Here is a 14,113-nt window from a genome sequence, read left to right as displayed (position 1 = left end):
TTTTTTTTTTTTTTTTTTCTGCAAGCATTTCTAATATCACTACTGTCAGAAGTTTATAGAACTTGCAACTCATGATAATGAGATTTGAATATTTGGTAGGTAAATGGAAAAGCTGAGAAGGAGCAACAGAAAGATGACTCGAAACCTGCAAAACCATTACTTGGTTCCACGGTGTTTAATCAGGACAGCAGCCTCGAATTTTCAGGAATCAAGTGGGTACGTGAGTTCTTTTCTTTTCTTTTCCAATAGTCTCTTTGCTTCACATTTCTCTAAGCACATATGTTTGCTGTATACGTACCTAATGGAAACCCCACGTTCTAACGACATGAGCTGGGCGCCAATAAGTTGAGATATGTTTACCATTAGGATTTTGAATATTTTGACATCAGATTTCTTAAACGCAGGCTGAGTCACGGGGACCATTTGATTTCGGTTTATCTTCATCGCGGAAGTTTACTAATGGAGACAGTGTAAGCTTCGGTGCTGTGGTAAAAGATTTGCAGGAAATGGAACCTTTAGAAGAGAAAACAAAGATTCAAAAGCATTGAAACACATGAACACTATTCCACAGGTACAACAAATTATACCTGTGTTTCAATGCTTTTGAATCAACAAATTTTCGCCAAAAACTCTTTCTGCGTGTTGTGATTGACAGGGAAAGGTAAATACTAAACATGTTTCAATAGGACCAGAAGATCCTTTAAAAATAAAGAGGAATTGGTCTCTATCCAACTGAAGAGCAAGTATAATGATGTAGATGGTCTCTGAACAAATCATCAGTGTGTAAATATGATATACTCTTTGATCTGTCTGCTTCACCTTACTATCTCTTTTCAACTATCTACTATTTCAGGAAAGCCACATCTTTTCCCATGCGTGCTAAATTTGTTCAGCTAGTAATACAGACTGTCAATAATATTGCTTACCTCTGAAATCTTCAACCTAACTATTTGGTTACCAGGCTCACCTCTGTCTTGAATTTCCCATCAGTTTGGTAGTGCTAGCTTAGTTTTTAACACTCGTTTCCCTGTAATGAGTCAATCAACACACACAAAAAGAGTACAAGAGGAACGTGAGACCAGAGTTGGCATCAGAAAGGTTATTAAGAATGTTACTTACCCTTTCACATTTTGCTGATGACTGCATTTGGCTTCAGACAACTGTGACTGGTTTTTGATTTTTTGGCCCGAGTGCAGTATGGATTTCTCAGAAGACTAGCTATCTTTCTAGCAGTTTGATGCTTTTCTTAAAGTCCATCGACTGGTCTCTACCTTGAATGATGATGATCTGCTTGACCTGATTCAGAAATAATTAAAACCCTAAATTGTAATTGTAAATAAAGACAACAACCACAAAAAAAAAAAAGAAGCAAATTCGACTTGAGTCGAAGACCACCATCGATCAAATCACTAGAACCAGATTATGTTGTTACCTTTAAAGCACGTTGGCGAAGATTGTCTTCTGACTTCTGAATCAACGAGAGAGTGAAATAAATCAATCAACGCCCACCACCTGTTTCACAGAAACAAAAAGAAACAAACCTAAATATGTCAAAGATACAAAACTAGATTAGAGCGTAACATATAGAATTACAAGAGAAGCTCCAATGTATTCCTTGGCATAGTTTGCTGAATAATTGCGTCGATTACATTTTCAAATTTCACAGATTAAGGACTCCATAAACAAACAAACAAATGAGTTGAGCGAAGAGAAACTTACCCCCTAGCAAAGTCAAAACGGAAATCTTGAACTCGACAGTGTTGCGCAGCCACCCGATTATATCTTTTCCTAACAAAATGCTGAGTGTTACCATGTTTTAGTGGAAAACTTTTCTTTAGCTTTCAGAACATAATGATATCAATCAAACATGTAATATAATCATCACTCACCAATCCTCCGGTACAAGAAGTCACTGCGTGTTCATCCCACGGTAGGAAAATTCCATCATAACGGTTATACATTCCACTGTCGTCTCTCGTTATCCCAATACGATGATTGATAACTATCAGTAACATGAACAACAAAAACCATTTATGCAGTTAGTGATGGTTATTTGATCAAAAACTTAATAATGAGTCTTGGAAATCAATTTATTTTTACCTTCTGCTGCAAGAGACTGAGCTGGTGGCGGCAACCATGCAGAAGTAAAAAGATTTTGCGATGTCGGGAACTTTCCCGCCCAGGTTTCTCCACCAATCATGTTTGTGAGATTCCCAATTATAAGTCTGATATAGAATTCCAAATTCCTCTTAGGGTCTATAAGAAGAAGGTCAGACAAAGATTGTACACCTGTAAGTGTTAGACTATATTATATAAAGATGGGCTTACTTGGAGAATGACTTCCCTTCCAACACGTAGAACTAGACCTGATAGAAAAAAACAATAGACATAATATCAGCAGATATGAAACTAAGAACCTGGAAACTCATGAACCTAAACTAAATCCTTTGTAATTACCATTATCAGTTTGGTCGTCCCATTCATCAAAGACCTGCAATAGTATGCTTTAAAAACACAGAGCGATGGAACAACAATTTTGAACATAAAAGTGGTAAGCTAAGAAAAAAAAAACAAAAGATACTTACATTGCTATAGTAGCCCATGTCGACACAAGGTTCTTTAAAACCCAAAACTCAAACACTGATCGACATAAAAGGGTTGGATTTAACAATTACCTGCACTTCAGATAGATCAAACAATAAGTGATATGCGACTATGCGTAATGAGACACAAACCAGTAAATTTTCAAGCAGGTAGCAAACTAATAGTACACAGATCCTAAATTCCAAATATTTCTACCAAGATAACAAAATTAGTGAAGAGTAACATTTGCTTCAGGACAGATAAATGAAACAGTAGCAAAAATTATCCAATTTCCCTAAATTCTGAAGAATAAAAGAAAGATCAAATACATCGGAAGAGAAGAAACTACTGTGTCTTCGTGCGATGTTTCTACAAAGTCCCTAATCAAACAATCCTGCATATATAGATACGAGAAGAGGGAAACGTTGACACATTGAACAGTCTCTGATCCCAAACGAATCAAATCAAATGTCAAACAACTTTCAGCCACACAAAACAAACATTTTATAAATGTGATAATGAAACAGTGCAAAAACTGGAGTATACCCACAAAACCCAGAGTGACAATTCGATTCTATGCTTTCAGAGATTAGCCAATCATTATTCTGTGTGCAAGTAAAACAGAGGCATAACAGATGGCACGAAATCAAGTATTTTATGCAACCAAACAACTTTCTAGGGGTGAAAGTGAAACGAAGCTTCATACCTGATTAGAGACTTACGAAACTATTGAAGATGTTTATGCATGCTGGTTAGCTCTTGCCATCGTTTGAAGATGAAAATCCTGCAACATGCAGATTAACTAAACAGTTTCATTAAGCTATGAGTTTGTTATAAAAGTGATGATACTCTCTGATAAAGGGTATTTACCTGAAAATTCTAGCAGATATGGTGTACTTGTTTCTGGTGCAGGCAAAGCTGGAGCTGTCGAGATCTGCATCAAATCACGGAATGCATTGGTTAATACTTTAGTTTTCTATTTATGAAGTACAAATATACCTTGATGAAACTAGATGCATTGCCTTCTTGTTCACTGCTTTTTCACAGGTTGAGCTTAAGACTTCGGAGTGAGCAAGACCTCGTTTTGCCGTGTGGAGCAGCAGAGTTGTTGGTTTTGGATTGAGAATCTACATAAATCAATGATATTGAGGAAAGAGTTTCAGGCATGGAGTGAATCAATCTAATTTTGTAACAAAATGGCTCACCTATTTTGATTTTCCTTCACCTAGCTTTTTCTTTTTGGTGGCTTGACTTTCCATAATCAGTTTGGTAGTGCTAGATACGTTTCTTTCCCTGTAATGAGGATACAAAAAAAAGATTACAAGAGGAACTTGAGACCAGATTTGGTATCAGAATGGTTATTAAGAATGTTACTTACCGTTTCACATGTTGCTGATGACTGCATTCGGCTTCAGACAACTGTGACTGGTTTTTGTTTTTTTGGCCCGAGTGCAGTATGGATTCCTCAAACGTCAGAAGACTAGCTATCTTTCTAGCAGTTTGATGCTTTTCTTAAAGTCCATCGACTGGTCTCTACCTTGAACGACGATCTCCTTGACCTGAGTCACAAATATTTAACCCTAAATTGTAATTATAATTATAATTGTAACCAAAAAACAAAACAAGTACAACTTAAATAGCAATTCGACTTGAGTCAAAGACCGTCATCGATCAAATCACTAGAACCAGTTTATGTTGTTACCTTAAGCTCGCTGGCGACGTTTGTGTTCTGAATCACCGAGAGAGAGTCAAATAAATCAATCAACGCCCACCTGTTTCATAGAATCAAAAAGATACAAAACTATATTAAAGCGAACCATAATATTAGAAGAAGAACAACAAGGAGGATGTACCTATTATCAATACCAAAGCTCAGATCAGTCCTCACTCCTCGAAAGTGCGTAATCATCTGTTCCGTTTTGATTTCAGACAAGGGGAAAAAGACGATGCTCCAAATACGCTCAGACCTGCAACCAAAACCATCAATGGTATAAATAAATAAATAAACAGTCAAGAGTTGAACTAAAAGACACGATAAAGAATCTTAGCTACTGGTTACTGGTTTTTCCCTGAGGCTTACTCTGTATTGTAGCTACTGGTTCTAACGGCTCTTTATCCTGAAAATAACAAGAATGGTTAAAAAAAACGTAGTTGACCTTTATATAAAAGAGATGGATGATTGAAACAAAACCTGGAGGTGTTTGTTTTTCTTCTTCTTCTTAGACATCGGCTCATGGTGTCATTCATGGAATTAGTTGCAGATGGTCTCTACCATGAAAGATGACCTCCTTGACCTGGTTCAAGGACAACTAACCCTAAATTGTAATTGTAACCAAAAAGTAAAACAACTACAACTTAAAAAGCAAATTCGACTTGAGTCAAAGACCGTCATCGATCATATCACTAGAACCAGTTTATGTTGTTACCTTAAGCTCGCTGGCGACGTTTGTGTTCTGAATCAACGCCCACCAACACAGAATCAAAAAGAAACAAACCTACAAGATCAGATGCAGGGACACGGAAATATATAATGTGCAGAGATAGATACAGACTTAGAACCCACCTGCCGTGTCAATCATGTCGTCCTGCAACCAAAAAATCCAAAGACATAATTAATATCTAATTAGTATAGAGAGAATGCAAACTGATTAATGAGTAGTGGAAAACGTATAGGATAACTCACCTGCTCAACTCTTTGGCAATGCGCAAACAAGATCACCTTGTCCTGTAATTGGCTTGATGATACTTGGGAATTAGATTACATAACCACCTGTGATTCCCCACCCACGCTTTGGACGAGAGAAGTTGGCAAACAAAGAACCAGAGAGATCCTAAAACACAAGAAAAAGTAAGTTAGACCAATCCAAGGTTTTCTTCATCTATTAATTGCTAACAACAAGAAACGACGATGGTGCGAGAGACCAAATTATATATGCAAAGATGTAAAAAGCAAACCTCTGTTTATGTTTAGAGAGCTTAGGAGGCCCCGATTGAAGGCTAACAAGGCCATCTCCTTGGCCATTGCTTGGCTGGCTCGGAACCTGAGAGAGAGATTGAACAAAATCAAAATCATCAGGATTAGCGAGCACACTAGTAAACAGTTTCATCCTAATCGTTTGAAAAAAGTAATTGTTGCAAATAAATCTGAACAAGTACAAATCAAGAAAGAAACTGAGCTAAAAGGCAGGATTAGAAAGATACGGAGGCTGTGTGTTCTTGTAAATCGAGGTCTTCCAAACGTGTCCTTGAAAAACCTGCAAAACAAATTCCACCATCTTGTTAGCCACCAACATATCACATCAGGTGAAACTAAAACAAAATCTGTAATTGTAATTAAACCCAACAAAACTGTAATTGTTAACCTCTGTGGTTGATTTGGTAAGAGGAGGAGTAACTTGATTAATATCCTGAGGCTTGCTTTTTATCCTGAGGACATAACAAGAGAATCGGTTAAAAAAATAAAAGTATGTTGAACTCAAATAAATAGTGAAGGATGATGATTGAAACAATACCTCAAGGGGTTCTTCTTCTTCTTCTTACCTGTTTACCTCTGCACCAGCAGCGAGCACACAGATTGAACGAGAGCCAACTGTTGTCCTGCAACATAAAAAAAAAATGATTGCATCAAATCAGATTAATCTCTGTCATTTAAAAGAAAAAAAGAGCGGTGATTGCATGAAAGACTTCCTTTTACCTCGGCACCAGCAGCGGGCAAGAGCCCTTGAAGATTCGCACAACTCGAAACCATAAAATCCAGAGACGCAATTAATCTCAAACTGTATACAGAAAATGCAAACTGACTAATGAGTAGTGGAAATCAAATAAGAGAACTCACCTGCTCAACTGTTTGGCAATGCGCAAATAAGACCACCTTCTCCAGTGGTCCACTTGATGATACTCGTAAATCAGATTAAGATGACAAATTTTGGTTATGAAACTTGTCCATTCTTCAAAACCATCTCGGAGCTACTCCTGCTGCAGAAAACAAGAATAAGAAGCAACATGGTCAACAAATAATTAACCCTAAACTGTAAGAGATCAAATCACTGGAACCAGTTTATGTTGTTACCTTAAGATCGCTGGCGACGTTTGTGTTCTGAATCACCGAGAGAGAGTCAAATAAATCAATCAACGCCCACCTGTTTCATAGAATCAAAAAGATACAAAACTATATTAAAGCGAACCATAATATTAGAAGAACAACAACAAGGAGGAGGTACCTATTATCAATACCAAATCTCAGATCAGTCCTCACTCCTCTGAAAGTGCGGAAACATCTGTTCCATTTTGATTTCAGACAAGGGGAAAAAGACGATGCTCCAAATACGCTCAGACCTGCAACCAAAACCATCAACGGTATCAATAAATAAATAAACAGTCAAGAGTTGAACTAAAAGACACGAAAAAGAATCTTAGCTACTGGTTACTGGTTTTTCCCTGAGGCTTACTCTGTATTTATTGTAGCTACTGGTTCTAACGGCTCTTTATCCTGAAAATAACAAAGAATGGTTAGAAAAAACGTAGTTCACCTTAAACAAAAGAGATGGATGATTGAAACAAAACCTGGAGGTGTTCTTTTTTCTTCTTCTTCTTCTTAGACATCGGCTCATGGTGTCATTCATGGAATTAGTTGCAGATGGTCTCTACCATGAATGGTGACCTCCTTTACCTGGTTCAAGGACAATTAACCCTAAATTGTAATTGTAACCAAAAAATAAAACAACTACAACTTAAAAAGCAAATTCGACTTGAGTCAAAGACCGTCATCGATCAAATCACTAGAACCAGTTTATGTTGTTACCTTAAGCTCGCTGGCGACGTTTGTGTTCTGAATCACCGAGAGAGAGAGTCAAATAAATCAATCAACGCCCACCACCTGTTTCACAGAAACAAACCTATATGTCAAAGATACAAAACTATAATAAAGTGAACCACAAAGTTAGAAGGAGACCAATAAGGAGGTACCTCTTATTAAAACCAAAGCTCAGATCAGTCCTCACTCCTCTGAAAGTGCGGAAACATCTGTTCTGGTTTGATTTCAGAAAAGGGGAAGGAGAAGATGCTCCAAATTCACTCAGACGACCTGCAACCAAAACCATCAACAGTATCAAAGAATAAATAAACAGTCAAGAGTTGAATTAAAAGACACGATAAAGAATCTTAGCTACTGGTTACTGGTTTTTCCCTGAGACTTACTCTGTGTTGTAGCTACAGCTGGTTCTAAACCTGAAAATAACAAGAATGGTTAAAAAAAATGTAGTTGACCTTAAACAAAAGTGATGGATACCATCTTATGTGCAGAGATAGATACAGACTTAGAACCCACCTGCCGTGTCAATCATGTCGTCCTGCAACCAAAAAATCCAAAGACATAATTAATATCTAATTAGTATAGAGAGAATGCAAACTGATTAATGAGTAGTGGAAAACGTATAGGATAACTCACCTGCTCAACTCTTTGGCAATGCGCAAACAAGATCACCTTCTCCGATTGAAAGCTAAAAAGGCCATCTCCTTGGCCATTGCTTGGCTGGCTCGGAACCTAAAAGAGAGAGATTGAACAAAATCAAAATCATCAGGATTAGCGAGCACACTAGTAATCAGTTTCATCCTAATCGTTTGAAACTAGTAATCAAGGTCTTAGAAAGATACGAAGGCTGTGAGGTGTTCTTGTAAATCGAGGTCTTCCAAACGTGTCCTTGAAAAACCTGCAAAACAAATTCCACCATCTATTAGCCACCAACATATCACATCAGGTGAAACTAAAACAAAAAACTGTAATTGTTAACCTCTGTGGTTGATTCGGTAGGAGGAGGAGTAACTTGATTAATATCCTGAGGCTTGCTTTTTATCCTGAGGCAAATAACAAGAGAATCGGTTAAAAAAATAAAAGTATGTTGAACTCAAATAAATAGTGAAGGGTGATTGAAACAATACCTCAAGGGGTTCTTCATCTTCTTCTTCTTCTGACCTGTTTGCCTCTGCACCAGCAGCGAGCACACAGATTGAACGAGAGAGCCAACTGTTGTCCTGCAACAGAAAAAAAAACAAAAAAAAAATGATTGCATCAAATCAGATTAATCTCTGTCACTTAAAAGAAAAAAAGAGCAGTGATTGCAAGAAAGACTTATCTTTACCTAGGCACCGGTAGAGAGCAAGAGCCAACTGTTGTCCTGCAACATCCCTTGAAGATTCGCACAACTCCAACCCATAAAATCCAGAGACATAATTAGTATCTACAAGTATAGAGAAAAAGCAAACTGAGTAATGATCAGTAATGGATATCAAATCAGAAAACTCACCTATAAAACTGTTTGGCAATGCGGAAACAAGATCACCTTCTCCTGTGGTTGATTCTTCAAAACCATCTCGGAGCTACTCCTGCTGCACAATATAACAAATAAGAAGCAACATGGTTAAACAGACAATTAAACACTAAACTGTAATTGTAAACAAAACAACAAGAAAAAATTAAAAGCATAACCCGTGTGTGATCCGCACCCCACGCTTTGGACAGAGAGAAGATCCCGTGAAACCCATAGCAAAGAACACCGGAGAGATCCTAAAACACACAAGAGATATAAAAGTAAGTTAGATCAGAATCTATCGATTAATTGCAAACAATAAGCAACAACGATGGTGTGCAGTGAGGAATAGAGACCAAATTAAGATGTACATAATTGCGAAGATGTACAAAAGAGCAAACCTCTGTTAGAACGAGTAAAGTATTTGATCTCGAAGAATGGTGTTTGTAAATTCAGATACAAGCCAAAGACTGTACGGGAGTGTGAGAGAGGGAAACAGAGGAGACTGGACTTACTACGAGAGAGAGGAAACCGAAGAAGAAGAAGGGCGGAGTAGGCGGTGGCTGAATAAGAGACGCGCCATGTTCGAGAAGAATTACGATCCGTACAGAGATTTTAGGGTTTTGAGAAACCGTGAGATCCTTCGCTCCGATCAATCTTGCGGATTAGGGTTTCACCTGAGTGATGATGGAGGGCTGAGAGAGAGAGAGATAGAGAGTGGCTTCTCATCGTCTCGACATGGATGGATCATCGTCGTCTTCCGCAGAAGGAGAAGGAGAAGAAGAAGAAGAAGAAGAGATTATTTCGCTTTTTGTTTTCTCAAGAAGAAGTGATGAGTGTGTGTGAGTGTCTATATATAATAAAACTAATAATGATAATAACGTTAACATCAAAAATAGGATTAGGATTTGGAAAAGGAAAATTTACTTTTTTCCAATTTTTTTATTTACCAAATTTTCCTTTTTTCCAAAAATCCAAAATCTATTTTCTCACGACACGTGTTCTCTTTTGTTTGACATTCTTATTGGGCTCACTTTAGGTTTTTTTTGTTGGGCTTATAATTAGGGTTGGTAAATCAAATCTGAAACTTCAAGAAGGAAATAGACCTTACAAAACCGAATCCACAATTCACTTTATTTTATTTTTTTGGTCGACAAATCCACAATTCACTTAAACCATGGATGTGAGCATTACATACTTTTTATTCAAAGAAAGAAGATGTATACTGTTAACTATTATTTACACATGTTTTTTTAAGATATGTTAACTGAGATTTACTGATTGCTTCAACATTCATGGATAAATGATCACAAACTCAGCTCCAACTAAAGCATTCTTCACATCTACAAAGGACTACCAGGACAAATCTTTAAATGAGATATCTGCTTCTTACGTACCTTGCTTCTCTTAAAACCATATCCGGCTAATTCGATTGCATAAAGATTTGTTACACTGTTGGATTCACTTATAATACAATCTGGTATGTGTTTGGCTATAGGGGAGTTTATATATTCATTAACGTATTTAAAACATCCCCACTCACGTATCTTCTACTCCATCACGTGTTATCGTTCAAAAAACAGATTCACACCAAAAATCAATGATTCAATCCAATGAAATAACCAAGCTCTGATTTTAATTACTCTCTTCATTAAACCCTCTCATAGAAGAGCAAGCTAGCTTCAGCACCAAGAACATCACTCTCTGAAACTCTGCTAACTTCTGAATCAGATATACTAAACCATCTCAACTCCTCACATTCTTCTTCTCCTTCCTCTTGTGACGCAACTCTCACACTTCTATAAACTGTATAGTGCCCGCTTCCCGTTATACCAAAATGTTCCACCACCGTTACAAGCCTGTACAGGTTGTCGCCGCTGTTTCTTGATGCCTTTTGGTACTTTGACGACATCTGAATCCCTTCTTCTTCGTTTAAACCTATTGGAGATGGTGCGAACAAGGAGAGGTCCAAGACCAGTGGGAAGGCGATATGTCCCTGTACAGATAAAATTGATATTAGAACGAACAGTAACTAGGACTCGAGAAAATGTAGACAAGGTAAAGAGTAACAAGGACCCTACCGTTAGTTTGAAGGATTCTCCATACATGTTAAATGAAGCGCGTTGCACTTGAATGCATAGAAGCTGTAACAATTTAGCTAGAGAGAGTCAAATGGGACTCAGAAAGAAAAGTGATTACACTGGATTCAACTTTCTCGGGTTTCAAACTTTACTACCGAGTCTAGCTTCATTGAGTAAGTAAATACCTTTGGGAAACGGGAGATGATTAACTGCTTCAGTATATGGGAATAGCTATTTGACCAAGGCATTCTTTCAAGAACAAGAGAAGTTTTACAGTCGCATTGGTCATCTCCGCCACAGCTCCTGAGCTTTTCTATATCTGTCTGATTGAAACCAATTCAAATACATACGGGTCAGATAAGAGACGTGAAACAAGTACAAAAGAAAGGTACAATAACGAGTAAAGCTGAGAAATTTAATTACCTCAGCTGCTCCTATTACAGATAGATATTTCAGTGCAGCACCATGCCAGCATCTATGGCAGAAGAAGTTTTCAACTTTCTCAGTGTCGAGAAACTTCTTCAAGCAACTCTCTAAAGTGCATCCAAACATCTAAGAGCATCCGAAAAGCAAAACTCATTTGAGAAATGTTTTGAATCTGTAGAAGTTTCAGTTTCACAATAGTAAATCAATATAGCAATAAGAGAATGAACCTTCCATAACATACAATGTTGGAACCACCACTATGGGGTAAAGGAGAAAGAGGCAGAGTATGAAAAAACTGAAATTCCAACGAAATCTGCAAAAAAAAAATACACAAGAAAATCAAATGGGTAAAAAGTATTGAACAATAGCAAGAGCCACTTTACTGGTGAGAAGTAATCCTAAATACCTGAGACGAACAAGTTCGGCACATCAAGGTACTACCAAGAATGCCATCAAATGGTCCACGCAAATGTTGATGCCATCTCTTGAGCTCCATCAAACCATGGAGGCCTTCACTAGGAGCAAGCATTCTCAAGTTGCGAGAAAAAAGTATATCTGATAGATTACTACTTTGGAGAGGACGATAACAAAATACAATCTCTTGTTGCAAAGAAGAGATAAGATGAAGAAGGGCTTCTGCAGCATCCTATGTTACACAAACAAAGATCATTAGCTCATATACGACCAACTTGAGTTATATCTCTATCCTTTGGTCTAATAGTATAAATAGAAACTAAACCTGTTGGCTAGTCAAATTGAAATTTCTGGCATAATCTGTCAATGCCAGCATAACTTCACGAGGGTTAGATACAGATCGTCTTCTTCCAACTGCACAGAGCTCTGAGATGGTAATAAAAGACTTACTCATGTAACTATCATAACCATGTTTCAATTCAAAAAAAGTACAGTGACACAGAGGAAAACTTACCTTGTAACAAGGCAGATAAAGCAAAAGTAAGAGGAAAGTGTTGATCCAGCTCTGATGTTACAGTATCTCTCGCATCCTCTATCACCCATTCAAGAAAACTCCGGAAATCTTTGCAGCTCGCCAGAGCCTGAAAAGGTCAAATTTTTTACAAATCCTAATTGTGCAAACAAAAAAAAGATTACAAATTCAATCGATCAAAGGATTAATTGTACCTGTAAGATGACGTTGAGGAAACAATTATTGCCGAGATTTTGCAGACCAGGTACGAGGAAAGCATCGTCTTTTTCTGTAGCGGAGAAGAGTCTGAGGTTGCGGAATCGACTGTCTTTAAGGGCAAGTACGAAACCAGCAACACCGAGTATAGTAACGAAAGACAAATGCGAAACCCAATTGTTCGAAACCTTAAATCTATCTGTAAGGATACACACAATCGCCCTTGTATCGGAAGAACCCTTACGGGAAACCATACTCTATTAACAGAGACGATCGCTTTGGCCTCTCTTCCTTAATCTCTCTCTATATATATATCAGTCGGACTAATCCCGTTGCAAGTTAACGATTGAGATATCTGAACTTCCGGCTTGTTTATGATTCGCCTGAATCTATCCCGATCGATAAGACAAGGTCGGCGGCAAGAATACCAATACAAGTATGTCCGGTTTAGTTCGCACGAATGATATCATATCACTTTTTACAATTACTAAAGTTTAGTTCGTTTTTAGGTCAAGGCGTTAATAAACTCTTTAGAGTCTATTTTAGACTTTTAATTGGGTGAAACATAATTAGTACGCCTTAGAGATGTAATGTAACAACCATTGAATGTCTAAATATGAATTCAGAATCCAATAAACGAATAACTCTTTTTCATTACTAATGTAAAAAAAAATTTAACACAAAGAACATGGAACCAAGTAACAAAAGATAACAAGTCAACTAAAGATCTACTCATCTTTCAACAATGACTATAAAATGACAAGAAACAACGAAAGAACTCTTCATCCAATATCCAGCAAAAGGGATGAGATGAAGCAGCTATCACCATTGCCCAAGAAATCACCTGCAAAGTAGACAGAGAAAAGGAGACAAGATAATATACAAGAACAGCAAATCAAATCAGACAAATTAATCAATGGAATGAATAAAGATCTCAGACATCCAAGGAAGGATAAAGCTGCATTAGCTCTCAAGCCCGGCGAAAGGCGAAAGCTTTAGGCGGCCACTGCGAATGTTTTGAGAAACAAGCCTTAACATTTATCATCATTGATCTTTCTCTTCAAGACAAAAAAAACAAAAACTTTGAAAAACATTGATAGGTTTCAGACATCCAAGGAAGGATAAAGCTGCATTAGCTCTCAAGCCTGGCGAAAGGCGAAAGCTTTAGGCGGCCACTGCGAATGTTTTGAGAAACAAGCCTTCATATTATCCTCATCAACCATTAACGACAAAACAAAACCAAAACTCAGTAAATAAAACAAGAATTTAAAAGTGGTCTCAGACATCCAAGGAAGGATAAAACATCATAATCTCTCAAGCCTGGCGAAAGGCGAAAGCTTTAGGCGGCCACTGCGAATGTTTTGAGAAACAAGCCTTAAAGTTTATCCTCATCGACCAAAAGAAAACAACTAGAGCTAAAACAGAGTTGTGTTTCCCATCTTATAATGATCAGCAAGAAACCAATTAAGACTGCTGACAAAGTGACAGATGGATTAAGATATTAAGGGACTTTGTTCAATCCTATCAAGCACTAAGAGAAATCAAATTCTGCTAATGAGACATTAAAATAACTCAGT

At 37.4% G+C, this 14,113-nt stretch overlaps 2 protein-coding genes and 2 long non-coding RNA genes across 13 annotated transcripts in view; 1 reads left to right on the top strand and 3 right to left on the bottom strand.

Moving 5' to 3' along the window:
* Positions 1-766, top strand: part of LOC104720859 (TSL-kinase interacting protein 1) — a 3,923-nt gene extending 3,157 nt beyond the window's left edge. For both annotated transcript variants that reach the window (XM_010438755.2, XM_010438756.2), the window contains exons 7-9: positions 100-216; positions 405-571; positions 656-766. In XM_010438755.2, coding sequence (XP_010437057.1) covers positions 100-216; positions 405-548 — 261 coding nt within the window. In that variant the 3' untranslated portion in view covers positions 549-571; positions 656-766. The remainder of the gene's footprint in view (positions 1-99; positions 217-404; positions 572-655) is intronic.
* Positions 766-3,521, bottom strand: LOC109125266. 5 transcript variants are annotated; one of them, XR_002034287.1, is made up of 11 exons: positions 3,454-3,521; positions 3,290-3,367; positions 2,586-2,675; positions 2,458-2,491; positions 2,329-2,366; positions 2,101-2,225; positions 1,890-2,002; positions 1,720-1,799; positions 1,433-1,512; positions 1,120-1,296; positions 766-1,027 (listed from the first exon to the last, which is right to left on the bottom strand). It is a non-coding gene; the product is annotated as an uncharacterized LOC109125266 (long non-coding RNA). The 5 variants fall into 5 exon arrangements; XR_002034291.1 differs by having other exon boundaries at positions 1,120-1,287; XR_002034289.1 differs by having other exon boundaries at positions 1,720-1,788.
* On the bottom strand, positions 3,607-9,700 carry LOC104720860. Of its 3 annotated transcripts, XR_002034285.1 has the most exons (30): positions 9,404-9,700; positions 9,068-9,145; positions 8,886-8,967; positions 8,721-8,784; positions 8,521-8,613; positions 8,373-8,436; positions 8,236-8,291; positions 8,030-8,125; positions 7,910-7,931; positions 7,385-7,411; positions 7,147-7,252; positions 7,032-7,072; positions 6,804-6,918; positions 6,653-6,722; positions 6,419-6,558; positions 6,278-6,320; positions 6,096-6,180; positions 5,946-6,009; positions 5,785-5,837; positions 5,539-5,624; positions 5,267-5,414; positions 5,147-5,168; positions 5,010-5,036; positions 4,775-4,877; positions 4,664-4,700; positions 4,437-4,550; positions 4,286-4,355; positions 3,962-4,142; positions 3,789-3,876; positions 3,607-3,710 (listed from the first exon to the last, which is right to left on the bottom strand). It is a non-coding gene; the product is annotated as an uncharacterized LOC104720860 (long non-coding RNA). The 3 variants fall into 3 exon arrangements; XR_756838.2 differs by lacking the exons at positions 7,147-7,252; positions 7,385-7,411 and having other exon boundaries at positions 8,886-9,145; XR_002034286.1 differs by lacking the exons at positions 7,910-7,931; positions 8,030-8,125; positions 8,236-8,291; ... (4 more) ...; positions 9,068-9,145; positions 9,404-9,700 and adding exons at positions 7,549-7,666; positions 7,780-7,809 and having other exon boundaries at positions 7,385-7,459.
* Positions 10,294-13,012, bottom strand: LOC104720857 (ubiquitin carboxyl-terminal hydrolase 27). Of its 3 annotated transcripts, none has more exons than XM_010438754.2 (9): positions 12,536-13,011; positions 12,324-12,450; positions 12,135-12,223; positions 11,802-12,041; positions 11,637-11,708; positions 11,393-11,521; positions 11,155-11,292; positions 10,970-11,032; positions 10,294-10,884 (listed from the first exon to the last, which is right to left on the bottom strand). In XM_010438754.2, the coding sequence occupies exons 1-9, from the start codon at positions 12,788-12,790 to the stop codon at positions 10,540-10,542; spliced, it is 1,458 nt and encodes a 485-aa protein (XP_010437056.1). In that variant the 5' UTR covers positions 12,791-13,011; the 3' UTR covers positions 10,294-10,539. The 3 variants fall into 3 exon arrangements, 2 of the variants coding, with proteins under 2 accessions (XP_010437056.1, XP_010437055.1); XM_010438753.2 differs by having other exon boundaries at positions 12,135-12,235; positions 12,536-13,010; XR_002033947.1 differs by lacking the exons at positions 10,294-10,884; positions 10,970-11,032 and having other exon boundaries at positions 11,169-11,292; positions 11,623-11,708; positions 12,135-12,235; positions 12,536-13,012.

Source organism: Camelina sativa, chromosome 11 (genome assembly GCF_000633955.1).
Source record: "Camelina sativa cultivar DH55 chromosome 11, Cs, whole genome shotgun sequence".
NCBI lineage: Eukaryota > Viridiplantae > Streptophyta > Magnoliopsida > Brassicales > Brassicaceae > Camelina > Camelina sativa.
This window is presented reverse-complemented; position numbering and strand designations above follow the sequence as displayed.

What these genes read in the sequence shown, in the direction of transcription:
- LOC104720857 (XM_010438753.2), bottom strand. Translation starts at nt 12,790, where the DNA reads ATGGTTTCCCGTAAGGGTTCTTCCGATACAAGGGCGATTGTGTGTATC. An exon ending in TCAATTTGACTAGCCAACAG is followed by an intron (nt 12,042 to 12,134) that starts GTTTAGTTTCTA and finishes TGTGTAACATAG; the next exon opens with GATGCTGCAGAAGCCCTTCT. An exon ending in GAGAATCCTTCAAACTAACG is followed by an intron (nt 10,885 to 10,969) that starts GTAGGGTCCTTG and finishes TTATCTGTACAG; the next exon opens with GGACATATCGCCTTCCCACT.